The sequence below is a fragment of the Rhinolophus hipposideros genome (genome assembly GCF_964194185.1).
Source record: "Rhinolophus hipposideros genome assembly, chromosome: 12".
Classification (NCBI taxonomy): Eukaryota; Metazoa; Chordata; class Mammalia; order Chiroptera; family Rhinolophidae; genus Rhinolophus; species Rhinolophus hipposideros.
The window spans coordinates 31,232,964-31,250,841 of record NC_138058.1 but is presented as its reverse complement, the minus strand read 5'-3'; the positions used below and the strand labels follow the sequence as shown (position 1 = coordinate 31,250,841).

General features: G+C 37.2%; 1 protein-coding gene across 1 annotated transcript in view; it reads right to left on the bottom strand.

The window, feature by feature from the left end:
- Nucleotides 1-17,379, bottom strand: part of RAB1A (RAB1A, member RAS oncogene family) — a 29,008-nt gene extending 11,629 nt beyond the window's left edge. The window contains exons 1-3 of the mRNA XM_081067869.1: nt 17,098-17,379; nt 16,096-16,981; nt 1,670-1,742 (exon numbers count right to left, since the gene is read on the bottom strand). Of these exons, the coding sequence (XP_080923995.1) occupies nt 1,670-1,742; nt 16,096-16,118 (96 nt within the window). The 5' untranslated portion in view covers nt 16,119-16,981; nt 17,098-17,379. The remainder of the gene's footprint in view (nt 1-1,669; nt 1,743-16,095; nt 16,982-17,097) is intronic.
- Between the last annotated feature and the right edge of the window lie 499 nt (nt 17,380-17,878).

The window sequence follows — 17,878 nt, the reverse complement described above, 5'->3', positions numbered from 1 at the left end:
GTTTGCCAATTTAATAAAAATTAAGTAAAATCTAATTTTAAGACTTTAATTACAAATAAAATTGAATGTTTTTACATATTTATTGGCAATTTGTATTTCTTCTTGTGTGAATTGCCTGCTCATGTGTTTGCCCATATTTCTATCAGGACATCCTTTTCTTATTAATGTGTAGGTGTGCTGGTATATTGAAAATACCATCCTTTCCTCATATATATTTTTTGCTAGTTATTTGTTTTCTAATAGTTTTATGTGCTTAATGTTAATTTTAATGCCATCAAGTTAATTTTAATGCCATCAAATTTAACTATCTTTTTTCCCCCAATTTTTTGTTAGAAAATACTTTCACAAGATTAAAGAATCACCTGTGTTTTATTTTGGTACGTCATGGTTTCATTTTTAAACTATGACATATAATGAAATTATATATATTTTTAAATGACGTTAATATTATCATTCATGTAATCAGAAAAGTCGTATTAAGCATCTGAGGTGCTCTCAACTTCACAGTGGTGAATTACATGTTTTCTAAAATTCTAATTTTCCCTTGAAAGCTTGAATTTTATTACAGGCAGCAAATGCTATCAAATATTTTCCTAGAAATAACAGTCTCGGTTCATTTGAAAAATGTCTGCCGAATACCCAATCTATAATACATAACTATAGTTTGTCAGTTGTTCTTTCAAGTGAAAAAAAGAATTTTGCTTTCGTTTCCTCGAGACAACCAAAACACTCTATTAAGCAGTAGAAGTGCTTCAGGCATACTCTTCATTTCTTCACAACGTAATAGTTAAAAACGAATCCTCAAGGATCAAGATTTTTAAAACTTACTCATTTTTACTGTTTCACCAGACTCTCTGAAGTGGAAACGGTCCCCCTGCCCCCACTCCGCTGTGAGTGAAGAGCTTGGGTGAAGAGAGCGAAGACCATGAGTGTGAGCAGTGTGGGCTGAGCAATGTGAGGCACCTGCACTCTTACCCCGCCACTGCTTCTGCGGCGTCAGAGCAAATGTCAACACAGAGAAAGAGGCAAATGTCTTTTGCCTTAGTACTAAGTAATTATTTACTTAGTAAATACTAACAGTTTAATATTAGTACGATAATAGTTTTCATTTCATGGACCCCCTAAGAGGGTCTTGATAATCCCCAGGGGTCTTTAATCCATACTCTGAGAATCAATGATTGAAATAGTGAGAAGGAAAACATACTGAATTTGAAGGCAGTTGATAAAACACACATAAACACTATGAAGGAGACCGTGAATTCTATTCATTAGGTTGAAAGTCATACATCTGTCTGTAAATTTCAGCATATAGAACACTATGCTATTGTCAGAAAAGTTTGTACCAGGCCCGGCTTTTTCTTTTTGTTCTACTATTAAACTTTTACTTGAAGATTCATTTTCTATCAAGTCACTTTCAACACAGGCCAACCATTTTCCCTTCACCTCACTACCTATGGTGGAATGAAACATTGTCTGACCTCTACAAAAACTATCACTTTGACTTTATAACCACAATTTGCTGAGTTTAAGAGCAACAGCATTTCTTTTATTTAGGACTCCAAGATATCACTGGGATGTATAGTTGGAGGCTTTAAATACATAAATTCTAGAAGAATTAATTTATTCTGAATAAATTAATTTCTTTAAAGGCATTTCAATTTCAACTTACTGCAAACCTAAGAAGGAGGCAAGACTTTCCAACTCCAGAGTCTCCAATCAGAAGTAACTTGAATAAATAATCACTGCAAAAAGAAAAAGAAAGACACATTAATAAGAATCATATTGCATTTTAAATTCTGCAAAAACAAAACTATAGCAAGAATAATAAGCAGGTCACTGAGAAAGACTATAGTTCCCAAAAAACCCTTAACAGAAGCCAAAGTTGCAACCAACAGCAGAAACGTTTTGATGAATCACTGAACAGGACAGAATTATATAAAAGATACACAATGCTACCCATCATCTCTGAGATCAGTGAACTTCCATTCCACTTCCAAGGAAAGAATAAAAGGAAACATAAGTGATGCATATTCTTGGAGAGCCCAAGAAACTGTGCGAGATAAATCCCACTCCCTCTGCAGTATTAGAATATAGGAAATTAACTTTCCATTGTTCTTGCCAATGAAACATAAATATCTCCTTCAAATTCTAAAATCAAATCATTATTTCATAGCAATCCCCTAATGAAGGGGCTTTTATGATTATTTCCTAAAATCTACCTGAAAATTCTCCCTTTAAAAAAAGAATCATTTAACTTCTGAAAGCCTGCATTATTACAAACATTTTAAACTGAAGATATGGTAAAAATCAAAGGCCGTTTATGCAAACGCACAACTTTACATTCTATGCTTGTATTACAGCATCCTTCAGAAAACACTGAAAGTTAGGCTCTGTTTAGTTACACTGACCACTCACTGCCAGGCCTGATTCAAAGATTCCCTCCCGGAACAGGAGCCCTCATGGACCTGAAGACGACGGACTTTGCCCAGGGTTACCAAATGAAGCCCTCGGAGATTCTTCCTAACTCTGACCAGTTCTGTATGTTCTTTTACGCTATCCCCAAAAAGATAAAAATAACCAGAATTTATAAGGGTTTTTTTAGAAGATAGACATGAGTTTCAATTTTGTTCTTTGTGGCTTAGTTTTTCAAAAATGCTACCTACTTAAGGTGTAACCCAAGTATCACTCACAATTTAAGTTTAGATTACAATTATATTTACATTGTAAGCAAGATGTAAAACTTTTGGCAGTAATCATCTTTGTGAATATCCATCAATTGTTACATAGGTTTACAGTGATGTGTATTAACATCTTTTTGCTTACACCAAGTTTCCACACTATAGTAGACTTATTGTCCCTGATTATATCCCACGAATAAAAAATCCAAAGTGCCCTAGTCAGCAGCAAGCTAAAGGTCATAGAAGGAAATAAGCTTTTAAACAAGTCTTTAAGGTGACTGAAGCATAGGATGAACTAAATAATATCCTTTCCAGTTTGAGCTACCAAAGAAAATAGGAGGGGGAGAAGGACTGTAAAATTGTACCCTTAATAAATGATTGATACTTAGTACCACACAGCTTCTATTAGGCAGTACTGTTGCTGACTGACTTGAGTACTATCCATAGCCTCTTCCTTAATTAGACCAAATTCTTAAGAATGATGAATCCTGAACATTAGTGATGAGTACACGGTAAGGATGTAACATTTCAGTTCACATGAATAATCACACCATCGGATGATACTACTATGCTTCCTTAGTTTTTAACAGAAGTTTCAACACCAGAGATGCCCTGAATTTACCAATGTCCCTGAGTACAGTGCCAGGCATCTAACAGACCTTCAGTAAACATCCCCTCAATCAACTGTACGTGACCCTGTTGCAATATCTGACAGCACTGGGCCACAGATGTCGCCTGAGGACGCAGTCATTACCTTAAAGATGAACTTCTCTATTTCAGAGTAATGAATGCTTCCTACGTAAGTGTGCTACAAATTACATTATGGTTTCAAGAAATTAATAGTCTTTTTTTTTTAAATCACCTTTTTTCAATTATCACATTCTTTTTAAATGTTACAGTGTTATTTAAAACATTAATTTATGAGTTCTGGATAATTTAAGGGTCACAGTCATTATATATAATATGAAGAGTTGAGTACTATGCAATGAAATAATCACTGCTAAACAAGACTCACACACGGGTTTGAAGTGCATGAGTCCATTTATACACAAATTTTTAACATCCACATTGTCTAAGGGTTAACAGTATCTTCAATCTGCAGTGGGGAATCCACGCATGCACAGGGCCGACTTAAGTTACACGGGGATTTTAGACCGTGCTGGACCGTGGGAGCCCTTAACCTCCACACTGTTCAGGGGTCTATTATTTTGTTTTCTTCCAAACCATCAGCTTTACTAACATGACAGAAGACATGGAGAATCGCAAACAAAGTCTAACTCAAAAAGTTCCTCCCGTTATTGAATATACACACCAGAGTGTTACTTGTATGTTACTTGCACTGGCACATTTAAAATTACCTACTACTGTAGTAGCTTATTTCTAAACTATTAATATACTGAATGTTCGAGAGAATTCAGAGATTTGAGATTGCTTAAATACATTTCTTTAACTATAATTACAGAACAAAACAGTAAAAATGTTGACAATGTGCACACCTAAAATTAGAAAGCACGAGGTCAGAATTTTGGTACAGAGTCAAAAATAATATAGCAAATGGTAAGACTTTAAATACATTTTTTCCTTTATTCCTCAAGAATTTGGATTAGGTTTTCAGCCTACAATACAATTTTGACTTAAGCGAAAAAATACTAGTTCAGAAATCTTTAGAGTTACAACTGTAATCACCATTCTCCTACATTATTCTAGTAAATCCTTTCCACTGTTCCCAAATCAGAACTTCCTCTAGTCTTTTTTACATCTAATTTACTATAACACTTCATACTTTCCCCCCCTAAGTAGTCTGGAGTCTATTTTCCCCTACTCTTACATTCAACATACCTATCTGTTGAGTGTGAAGGTAAACTGATTTATTCATCTGTGTATCCAAAATCTAGCATTGTGCCTTTTACAAAGCATGCGCTAAGAGTGCAGAGGGCATTTTAACTTTGCTTTTTTAATCAGCCTCTTTCATCCTGAGATACAGCCAATGACTATAGCCATCTTTGATTAACACTTCAGGCAAAATAATAGGGGGAGAAAATGGATGGGCACATGGCACACACAGGACACACGAGGAGCCAACCTGAAATTTTCCCCAATGGCCAAAGCAGAACAATTTGGGCCATAAAATGAACAACCATGCATTGGATTATAACCCAAAGAATAGAATAAATATCCATGAGTCTACTGGTATAAATGATTGAATAAGTGGGAGAGAAGAGATAAATCTTCCTTACATGAGGATTCCAAATAACACATGAAGAGGAAACGAGAGAAATAGAAAATCATCTGCAGATCATCGCCATAATAACTGCTGCAGGCAGGATCCACCAATGAATGCTAAAATTAGTGGGTACAACTTTAAGGAGAAGCAATACTTGCATGGCTTCAAAGAATGTCCTCCAAAATATTGACTTATTACTGTGGTGGTTTTAACATGCTCACAAATTCTTTAAATTCTCCTTCCTCTAGGAGATGGAGCTTATTAATTCCCTTGGCTCGAGTGCATGCTCTTAATGACTGCTTTCTAACAGAGTACGGAAAGAAAACAATAGTGACCTTACAGGGGGAGAAACCCAATGGATGCCACCTTAACTAAGTGATCAAGGTAAGTATCACCTGTAACAAGTCGTACCAATAACATGCACCCTCAGACAGGATGTGATGAGAAGAGTGCTTCACCTCTGTGGTTATCTTCCCCCAAATCTGTAAGCCCAATCTAATCACGAAAAAACATCAGATAAATGTAAACTTAGGAACCTGCTACAAAATACCCTGCATTACTCTTCAAGTGTCAAGATCATGAAAATCAAGGCACAATCGAAGGAGGCTAACATAACAACTAAATACAACATGGTATCATGGATTAAATCCTGGAACAGAAAATGGACATTCATTAGTACAGAAATTGGAATACAACTCTATAGCTAAGTTAATAATATACCAGTGTTAACTTCTTAATTTTGACAAATGTACCATGCTATGTAAGATGTTAATATTTGGAGAACTTGGGTGAAGGTATATAGGAATTCTCTGTACTATTTTTAGAATTCTTCTATAAATCTAAATTTATTTCAACAAGGTTTTAAAAAAACCTATGAAGACATTAGTAAAATGGGTACAAACAACAATCTCTTGGAAAAATCTACCTCCTAATATTTTTTAAACATGAGATATTTTGTGTTTTCTCAAGTTAAATCAAGAAATCATAAATTATGCTGGAATCTGTAAAATAAAAACTTAAAACGACAGCTGCTTTTGAGGCGCAAGTGTTTTTAAGTATTAGAGAAAATTCTTTTGAACAGCTTAAATTTATAACACCATAAAGAAGTATCGTATTTTCATTTAAAGAGGAGATAACTCAGTGAGAAAGCTAAGACAAGTTAAGACTGACATAGATTAAAGCTATAGAAAGGGGTAGACAGAGGGAAATTAACAGGCTTTTAGCAATTGGATGGTGGGGCATCAAAGATAATAACAAGTAAAAAATTATTTTTGCTAACAGTTCATCTTGTAAGTCAACTTGTGGTCTACTGTAGCATTACTGGAGATTCTCTATTTCCATGATTTATAATCTGAATGAACATAATCTTAATACCTATGCCATTTTTGCATGAAAGCACCAATATTTTCTACACCTTTAACAAAATCACTACTGTGAAAGCATGAAACAATATTCTTTTAAAAAATTACTAAAACAGATCTTCAAAATTCTATTTAGGTAAACTGCTTTCCTTTACCAACTATGTATATAAAACATTGAAGTACGGGATAAATCCACTTGTTCTGCCTCTAAAATGCTACTGGAAATTCTGAAATCTCAAAAGAGACTGCTACGTGAAACACTGTTATGTGAAAAGATTATAGTACATTTTGTTTAGTATAACCAATTTTTGTTTTTTTAAAATTTTGCACATATATTAAAGATTTGGAAAAATGGACACTTTTAAATTTTAGGATTACAATTGATGGGTACTTTTCTTTATACTTTTTTAACAGTCTGCAGTAAGCCTGTATTACTTTTATAACCAGAAAAAAAGTTTACTTGGGGACAGGAAAAATTTTTAATCAGAGTGTTTATTCAATGACTTAACACCTTTGCCAAGTTCGCTCAGCTTACCTGCCATAACACAAACGATTTCTAAGTAGGTAGAGTAGGTCAAGGTCGTAAGTAGATAGCACTGGCATATTCTCAATATAACCACAAGTACATAAAGTCACTTTTTGAATTAAATTAGAATAAACAGTTTTTCTTTTATGAAATAAAATGTGGATTATCAGACATAGTTCACGTCAGTGAATATTTTTTAAGAGAAAAGTTGACTGACATTATTAACATGTACCTTTCAACATTCCACACTTTGGAAACATATACCAAGAATGAGAAGACAAAGTAAAACAGTGGAGGACGATAATGTCTAGTTGTTTTTATCCAAATAGTACCCACAAAATACAAATTTCATAATGTCTATATATAAGCTGTAAGTATACCTTAACAAAGGCCTGATATTTTAAAAAGTGCAATGGAAACTAAGTTTGTTCTCTTTCATCTAGAACGAATTTACTTGCATGAGAGAAATATTACTTTTACCTTCACATTATTTTTAACTTTCATACATGTCACATTTGAAAATACCTAAGACTAAGTTCACATATCAAATTTAAAACAAAATCATAACTATTGTATTATATAATTCACTATTAATTCATTATTAAACTACACACTATTCTGTTAGCTTTTGGGGTATGGAATGTTTAATAAAAACTTGAGTTGCAATAATTGTGTTTGATATCCACTTTTCTTTTTCGCTTACTTTAAGTATGCTCCACAGAAAATTCAAAATTGATTATCAGGCTGGAGAAAAGAGGTATGAACTTTTAGTTACTTCATATGCTTCTATACTGTTTGAATTTTATAGAGCACATGTTAGTTTTGTGATTAAATAAAAATAAATACGCATCCAGCTATAGACAAAAGCAGCCTGTTAGTCAAAATAATCAATTACCAAGAATCTGAGAAGGCAGTAGTCTTTCCTCCAAATTTAAGAAATTAGCCAAGCAATTTTTAAAAAACTATCCCCATAATCAACACCTAAAACTGATGTTTTTCTTTCATATTTATAGACAATAGATTAATTTTCCAAAAATTCAAAGCTGGAATTCTGAAAATGAGGGAAATTTTGGCAGTGCTGAAGGAAGTGGCAAGTCATACAAGAGGACAAAAGAATAGGTGGTCTTACAACCTATGTAACAACAAATATTTAGCTGAGAAACCTGCCAAGGAGGAGGTGTAAATGCCCTCTAACTCCTTACCTTTCAAAGCCTGCATAGGTTTTTAGAGCTGGAAAGATCTTCATTTGAATGCAGGAACCATCTCCTACTAGATGTTAATTGAGGCAAGGTATTCAACCATTGTGAGCCTCAATTTCCTCATCTGTAAGAAGACTGTATTAGCATCCTCTACCACCCAATTGGGTTTCTTATCAGGATTAGAAATAATACCTCTAAAAACTCTTAACACAGTTGTCTGGCATATTATAGGAGCACAATAAGTGGCAATTATTTTTCCTTCCTCCATTCAAACCATGAGGTAACTTGAAAAATTTTAAGAGCTACAGACAAAAACTTTGAAGCTATTTATCCAAAGCTTCTGTTCAGATGATGGATGACAAGGCATCACGGGAGTTTACAGTATAATCTAAAATGAAAGTTTAAAAATTACCAACTAATAGTTATAAGTACTATAATCACACCCGTCACAACTCCCAAAGCGTGGCAACATACATAGTAACACAGTCTGCAGCATGTGCCCTCTCCAGCAAGAGAACGGCAGTTCTCTGCTTCGTTTGCTTTACTCAGAGACATCCATGATTTCTAAGGACCCAAGTATAAATATTTAAAGGAGAGTCATGAGAGTAGAAAAACTGAGAATGGATACAATAATTAACTTCAAGCCTAAAGAAGCTTTAAATATCAACCCAAAACAAGATGCAAAGGAGAAAGTCAAAGGTCCCTTCACAATATGTAACTCACAAACCCTTAACATTTTTAAAAAGACCTCTCCAATAATGAATTTTAAAGTAATTGACCACAAAAATGTTAGCTGTCTAATTAATTGGCTTAAATTTTAAATTTTAGAAGTTAACCACACACAGTAAACTGGAAACAGCATATTTGGACTGTGAAATCACAGGTCCTTAAGTTAAAATTCCAACTCTGCTGCTTCCCCTGAATGCCCTTGGGCAAGCCACTTCAACTCTGCCTCCTTTTCCACATCTGTAAAACTAGGGCACTATTTCTTCAGAGGATTAAGAGAAGTAATGTACATACATAAATTTTCTGGCTGGTGGTGGGAACTCAAATTGTTATTATGTGACCAGGACTAGCTAGCATCCATCAAGGGCTCTGGAACTTCTCTCAGCTACATCAAACATAACAAAACCTTTCTGTTAATAATAGAAATCACAGGTCCCTTCCCCAAATCTTTTACGCTATCTTGCCATCCTAAAAAAGTATCACAATATTTATTTGTGCTAATACTATTATACTGATTATGCCTGTCACCTTCTTAACTAATTGGTAAGCACCAGGAAGCAGAGTTCACAATTAAAAAACAAAAAACGAAAAATCCCTCAACTCCTAACAAATTCTAACTGATGACAGAAAAGGAAAGAGCTGGCTGTTTTCTTTACCGAGCTTTCTTCCAAGGTGAATTTAGCCATGTGTGTATGTGCGCGCACACGCGTGCACGCACATGTATGCATGTGTGTGTATATATATATATTTATTTATGCATATAAATTCACTGGAAGATTTTAAAAGTCTGTACTGAAAAAATTATTAAAGCAGACAAAGACAGAGATAAATCCATAATGATTAAATGTGTAAGAAAAACTTGACACCACCTGCCATTTACACATATTCTAACATACCTTACTAGAATATACATGTCAAATAATGTCTGTATAGCGCTATACAGTTTACTCTTGAGACTCAGAACTGAGGTGAAACTAATCAAGTTTTATAAAGAAATAGGCTCAAAAGGCATGAATGACTTATATGAGGTTTAAGTGGCAATCTGAACTTAAACCTAGGAATTACAATTCCAAATGCTATGTTCTTTTTATCATACCACATTCCATCAGTGATGTATTTCATATAATCAGATGATTAAAATGTCATAAATATGTAAGTTCCACATATAAAACCTGCCAGAATGAATCAAAGCATCCATGAACTAGGACACAGGACCTGACCAAATATAATGGAAAGTGTGATTCACAGCTTAAATTAACTTAGAACATCTGTTTTAGTAAATAAGTTAGCTCAGCTCAAAAGAGCATGGTAAATTTTGGAATTCAGACTTCATTAGCTTTAGTACGTGATGAACCCAAATGTTCTTCACAAGGACAGGTGATAGCCACCAATCTACAAATGAAGCACTAAATAATTATCCCTGGTGTGTATTTCACCAAGTTGCTTCAAATGTCCTTTTATAAATCTAGCTATTTAACTATTTTAATAAGTTACATCTAATCCACTTAAGACTACATTACACTTGGCTAGGCATTTATCCTAACTACATCCATATAGACTTTAAAGTAGTCAAGACACTAGAGATGAACTATTGTTCTTAATGTGAAAGCTAATGTTCTGTGAATTTGGTGTGTCCCTTTTTTTCAAGACTCTTGGAAACACTCCATATATTAGTAACTTAATGAGGAAGAGAAAGATAAACATTTAAAAAAAGAAAGGAAGAGAAAAGTATAGACTAAGTCATCAAAACAAAGCCACGCCCAAACAAATCTCACATTTTAAAATCAATTAGTTCAGATTTAAAATTAAACTCTTGTCACTCCCAGGTTTCCATATTTCAAGAGCGGTAGTGAACATTCTCTTTTCTGTTTTCAATCTCCTAAATCAGGCATTCTTAACTTGCGGTTTATGAATAGGCTCATGCAGTGTGAATAGCTTGCAACTTTATGCAAAATAGGAGTATGTATGCACACAGGGAGCAGGTCCGCAGGGTTCACCCAATGCTCCTCAGGGTACATGACCATAAGTGGGTTAATAATAACTGTCCTAAGTCAAGCTACGAGAAAATACCTATAGACAGAAAGGAAAGGACAAAGAATTATTCCACTTAAGTTCTACTGTTAGTCAAAAGAAATACATTCAGACAAGTTAAACCCATCACTGCTCTTGGAAAACTTCAATTATACAATTTTCTCAGTTTCATTTGTAAAGCTCACTAGTTGGAAGTGCAGACTACATAAAATGCCCTGTGTAAAGACCCTAACAGAGTGGTTAGCACACAAAGCACTCATTATTGTTAGGAAAAAATGTTTCCAAAGACTGGTTCCTCTTGTGAGCAAAGGCACTCACACTTAATACTACTTGTCAGAATTAGCAATCTACAAACATGAAACAGAATCAACTTCACTAGAACCTATGACAGGTTTAATAAAACAAGGTGGTTCTGACCAATCAAGCCAACCAGTCACAAAGTACCAAAAAAAATTTCCATTTCTTATTTTTCCTTTGTACCCTATTTCTTCACATGTTTAAGTCAGTCAACAAACCAACAAACACTTGTTCTCCGGCTTCTGGGGCCTCACGACTATTTTATCCCCCAAGCATTATTCCATCATTACCCTTTTATAATCTAAAACACTCACAGGATGGTTTCAAAAAGAAAAAAGCCAAGCCCTAGGTTTTCGTCCCTAAATTCTATTCCAGACATCAAAGAAGCAATCTCAGCCCCACCTTCTACAGGAAAACAGTGGAATAGTCTTAACCGCCCCACCCTCCAAGATTTAAAAAAAAAAAAAAAAAAGTGTGGGCATTTTGCCTGCATCTCTTACTAAAACTCCAAAATGTAATTCAGACAAAGTGGTAAAAAGCTGGTGAGCCACACATCTAAAATATCTCATGCACTGGCATCCTATACCAATTTTTGGTTTCTCTTCATCTTAAAACTTTTAACAAATCTTTAAAATTCTCAAAACCTTAAAAAGCATTTTACTTAATCTTAAATATGTTCATATATTAGGAGACAAAAAGTAGATAAATTAGCAAAAGGAAGTTATTCTTAATCAAAAATGAAACAACTATTACAACTGCAAAAAAAAAAAAACCTTGGTCTGTGTGTGTGTGTGTGTGTGTGTGTGTGTGCAGTTACAAGTTGCCAACAAGAAAACACACATACACAGCCAAAGGATTGCTAATAGGATGTGAATATAACAAGATGTTAGCACATAGGCAAATTACTAAGACTGCTTCCAGAATAAAAAATAAAAAATATTTTAAAAAAGACTGAAATATCCAAGAAATAAAATTACTCAGAAAGTAAAATTCTCTTTAAAAGCCAACTACAATTGGCAAGAAAACACTTGATTCTGAAGTTCTTCCATCTTTAAGGCATTTTTTAAAAGAAATTTTAAAAGACTTGCTGGAATATTTAGGAAACTGTCAATAGCCCTTATTTTAACTTAATGATGATGAAAAAGAATAGGACATTTTTAAATGCAAAATGTATCAGTTATCTTTAAATGATTATCCACTGACACAAAACATAAGATACATTTTGTGGAGATTCTATGTAGTTACTGGAAACTTACATTACCCAAAGAATTATATATGTTGTTGATTCTCTAGACATTAAGGAATCATATTCTGGATAGTGAAATTACTGGTTATTTTTCTTTTAACTTTTCTGAATTTTTCAAACCACTGCCAACACCACCAAAAAAGTCATCAAAACAACCAACAAAACGACAACTTACTTTTAGTTGATTTTCAGCATCTTTTCTAATAAAAAAAATCCTAACTAAAAATTATATGAAAGCCAGTAATGATATACTTATTAATGAAATACACTGTCAGACAGATAACAGAACTGATTAACTTGCTTTTCTTTTCAAATCCTTAAAAGACAGATTTATTCAAAGCACAATACTGGCAAAAAATAAAAGTCAAATGTTCCTTGAGTCTACCATGATAGAAGAACAAAGTTTGAAAGACTGATTAAATCTTGAGACAATCTCAAATATCATCTGGAGCCATGATTTAAAAAAAAAAGAAAAAAAATACTATAAACAAGGGAAATATTAAAAAATTTTCGTGCATTAAAGAACCACAGTTGATCCAAGTAGACTATTCTACTGTAGTTACCTGGTATATTCATGATAGGTACACATACTTCATTCTTAACACATTCCTTATAGATGAAACAGCCAAAATGATTTTCTTGACACTAAAATATCCCACTAGAAACTAATGGATTAGGAAAAATGCTTCTGGTATGAGAATAATGTTAAGTATTTCTTAACCAGTGTGCTGAAATAATCATTGCCTGCTTCACCACCTAGCTCAGAAAATCAAAATCTTTCTTCAGATTTCCAGAAGAAATCTCTGACTCTATTTACTTTTTCCACTTTTCAGATTCCACTTCCAGTTGTTTTGTTTTTATTTGTTCTTGAAATTGAAGTGAGTCAATCATTTCCCTTAACTTCTACTATAAAGATAATCCAGAGTTGTCAATTCTCCCAAATCAGGTAAGTAACATGGAAAACAGTCAAAGGGACAGCTTAAAATTTAATAACCAGTAATTGATAGATATGCTTCTTATTCTCCTCACTCCCAAACCTAAAGCTTACAACTTAAAGATCATAAGGCAAATGCATTCAGTAATAAAGCTACCAACAGGTAATCTTATGTCAACCAATATAAATCTAAAATCCTGTTCCAAGAACCAAACTTTTCCTTTTGTCAAGAACTCATCATGGAATCATGAAAGGCAGCATCCACCCATTAAAAGTTTTAATTTAAGAAAAAATATAAGATTTTAAAGTTTAGAACAAGCTGTTAAACAGAGTCATATGTGGGTGATAAAATAGAATTCTTTCCTTTTCTTTATTTTCCAATCTTTCTCTAATTACTTTTGTGATGATAACAAATTTCATTAAAGAAAAAAAGAAGAAACTACTGAAATCAGATTGCTTAAAATCTTTTTGCTCGTTGCTCTTGTGACCGTCCCTAATAAAATATCCATAATTTTCTCTAACCTCGTTATTTTCACTAATACTTTTCCAAAGTTTTCCCGAACTCCTATATTATTTTACTAGACACAATATGAAATATATAGTGGGCCAGGTACTGGCATATTCAATGACAGAAAAAATGTAAACATGATTTCAGGGTTTGATTCTGTTGAGGTCATTCACAGAGTATTCAAAGGAAAGGATGATTTGGCACTGTATTTACTTAAGGATTACAATATTTGCCACTTATTAACCATTCTTCCTTCCTCCCCCTTGAAAAATTTTCCTCATTCCCTTCTGCTTCTCCAGACCTACTGCTAATAATTCCCTAACAGGTCTTTCTGTAAAGCCTTCCTGAACCCAGCTGGCCAACCACAACCCACTACCCTCCTTTGAAATCTTACTGCTCCAAACCATGCCACACATCTGGAACTTGCTGTATCTACTGGCATTTAACATACACACAATCTATTTTTCATATTCCATTATAAGTTCCTGGAGGGTAAGGATTATTATTCCTAAATCGCAGCACTACTGGAATCTTACATGTAATGAATGTACACCACCTAGGCTGTTCTTACAGTTTTCCAAATCCTTTCACATACACTTCAACCTGACAGCTACTCTGACAGGAATAATGACTCCTATCACCTTATTTTTTACAAAAGGAGAAACAAATTCAGAGGCTACATAATGTCACGGTTCTGCTCAACTAATTTTCCGGGTCTATTTACAGTACTAAATAGGTGTAGCAAATACAAGAAACTTCCTAACAAAGGCGGTTTACAAATCCCCAGACAGTGGCAATTTCATGTACTTTATTGTTGCCAGGAAAACTACTCCTTTAGGGACTTCTAGTTCAACTCTGTCCAACTAAGCAAAACCAACTTTGTCCTTGGAGCCCTTCATAAAGAAATCAAAAAGTTTTAATTTGCCAACATAGCAAATACGGCACTATCAGAACACTATCCTCAACTTAGAGTTGATGAAATTTTAACACAAAGTATAGCTTCTGTTGAATACAAAAAGGGGACATGTCAGCATCAAACCACAGTATTACAAAACTTGAAGTCAGAACGCATTTTGCAAGAGCCATGTGACACACACATGACAGTCAGCTAAACTGATGGATGACCCTTTTAGGGAAAATGTTTAGCAGTAACTGACCAAAGCAAGCAAATAAACAAAACTTTTAGAATAAATCCTGACTTTTGCTTTTAAAAAAATTCCACCCTCTCCTCCAAAGCCTTCTGACACCAAAGAGGAATACCAATAAAATCTCCTCTGATTAGTCATTGATTTATATATGCAAACTGTTGCAGGATTTTTTTTTTTTTTTAAGGCCCTGAAGGAGAGAGCCCAACAAAGTCTTCCCAAGGAAAGTGAACACCAGTTCCCAGGAAAAGTGCCAGGTGTGTCACATCTGCTGTGGTGACTTCTTCAGTAAGCAAGAAAAAGAAATGCATTAACTTTTCATGACACGTCATGGAACCTCATCGCCTATCTGCACACAGTCAAGCAGGTAACACAAAACCTACAGATCTATCGTAGGGCCCATCCGTTTCTCTTCCAACCTGACAGCAAAGGCTTTCTTTCCTCCGGTAATATCGGAAAGGCGTCCCTACGTTTTTAAGCACGTTTTTCCTTGACCTACACAAAACAAAATGACTTTCGTGTCCTCTAAAAAAAAAAAAAAAAAAAAAATCCTCCCAAACGTCCAGGTTTTTAGGAAGGCAGTGGGCCCGGCGAGTGCTTTAAGGGAACTCCAGGAAATAACTAACACAGAGAACTAAAAATTTTAAATCACTTCCCACCATCTACTCTTTCCCTTCAATCCCACGCAGTCCTGAAAAGCATCCATATTACCTGCAACCTGGCGGGGAGAGTGGAAGGACAGAGAGCCGACAAGCTCAAGATTTACCAGTGAAGCTGGTGTGCACCGCGACGGCTCTGACAGCTCGGCAGCGCAGGGCCGGGCAGGGCCGGGCAGGGCCCCCAGGGCGGGCTCCCCCCGTCCGCTCCCCCGGAAAACAAGTCCTCCTCCAAAAGTCACTGCCTCCCAGAGAAGCTGCCCCTTCCCACCGACTCCCGAACGCCCCCCCCCCCCAGCAGACTGTCCCTCCGCATCAGCCCGGCCCTCAGGCCCTCCAGCCGGACCTGGTCCACGCCCGGCTGGCTCATCCCTCCGGCCGGACCCCTCCCCGAGGCCGCCCCTCCTCCGTCAGATAATGGGGCCCGACTCCCGTCCGCCCGCGTCTCCGGCCCCATCACCTTCACCTCACCCCGGCCGAGGCCCATCCCCGCCCTCCTCGCCCCCTTTAAGCTTTCCCAAGCGGGCCCACCGACCCAGCCGACCGGTGTTCTCCTGCACTCACTATTCAGGATTCATGCTGGACATGTCACTGCAGCTGCCGCCGCCGCCACCGCCGCCCTTGCTGCTGCAGCCGCCGCCCTGACTCTCCGCGCCACGGGTAATCGAAGGAGAGGAATGATAGGCTGTTCCGGGAGAGCAAACGTCTTCCCCTATTCCGTCCCCTTAGAACACAATCAGCAGCCGCCGCCACTCAGCTATCGCTTCCACCCAAAATGGCCGCCGGCGAACCAGGAAATAGGGAAGCCTTAGACCGAGGGGCCTTTACACAGCCCAGAGGGCGGACGCACCGCGTGGCATGCCGGGAAAGAGAGTGGCTAGAGCGCATGTGGGCGCTGGGAACTGACGGTGCGTAGCGGAGGCCAGGACTCAACTTCCCGCCAAGCCTCGCGCCTTTGGTGCATGCGTACTTGAGGGGTTGTCGCCCTCCCCATTCCCCACTCTCTCACCGCCCTCCTCCGCCCCTCCCTGCTCCCCTCCCCGCTGACTCGCTGGCCAGGACTTCGCTCGGACTCCCCCTAGCGGATTGGCTAAGGCCGAGCGGCCCTGGTGATGTCATCAGTGAGACGTGGCAGCCGGGCGAGTCAGCACCCCACGGGGGAGGGGGAGGAAAGGGGCTGGAGGCGGTGCTGGCTGCAGATGGAGGATGGGGGTGGGGGAGATCGGGAGACTCGGATGGGCGAGGGGAGAGGGGTCGGAACCCGAAGGAACGCCGGAATACGGAGGCGGGTTAGGAAGGGGTGCTGGAGGCCACTCCGGGGTGGTCCTGCCTCCCGAGCGCCTTTTGCTGGCCTGACCAGCTTGAGGCTTGAGCTTTTCGGCTGCTCCCAGGACGTCCGCGCTAAGGACGGAAGAGGAGTCAGGGCGTCCCTACTGAAAACTTCGGATCCCTGGAAAACACAAAGCCGTTCTTTCAGTTTTCTTGCTCGCTCAGCTAACCCCACTGAGTCCGGTCATCTCCCAGTGCTGGCCGCAGGCACTACCATTTTCTTTTTTGATTTCTTACCATTCCCTTTCAGCCCTGCTCTGATCTCCGCAGCTTGGACATTGCAGTGGCCTCGGAGGGGACTAGCTGCCTCTCTCTCTTCTCTGTTTCAGGCCATTGGCACACACAGCCACATTTATCTTCCTGGAATTGCACTTCCGTCACTACCGCACAACTTTTAGTGGCTCCGCATTCTGTGAACGGGTCACAGCCCAGAGTCAACCAAAAATTCAAGGTGTTCCCTGGTCTCAGTCTTCAAGTTGAATTGTCGTTATTTTTAGTTGTTTAACGCTGAGCTGTTCTGCAAGATTGGAAAGTAATAAGCTATATAAACCTGCAGTTCATCACTATATACCTAGAAACTGGGAGTAATATTAACACGTTTTTGTTTTTTTACATGAGAGTTGTTCTTAACAACTCTCTTTAGTCAACTCAGGAATTTAAATCTCCACTAAACTTTAACACATTATCTTGGGTTATTTAATTACAAAGGGCATAGTATAATACATTGTCCAAAGTTTATCTTCCAACTTGTCTAAGAACCGGGAAAAGTATCCCCCAAGAGTGATTGCAAAATCACTTTAAATTTCCATGACACCAAGTTATGGAAAGAAGGCAGTTCTTATTACTACCCATTTACTAGTAACTACACTCCTTAATTCCTAAATTTCACCACGTGCCTCAGTGGACAACCTCATCAAACAGTACTCTAGAATTCTTTCACCTCATTATTGGCTCCTGAAATGAAGACGGTCACCATACCAGAAGTATCCTGAAAGGATCAACATCAAACTGTTTATTA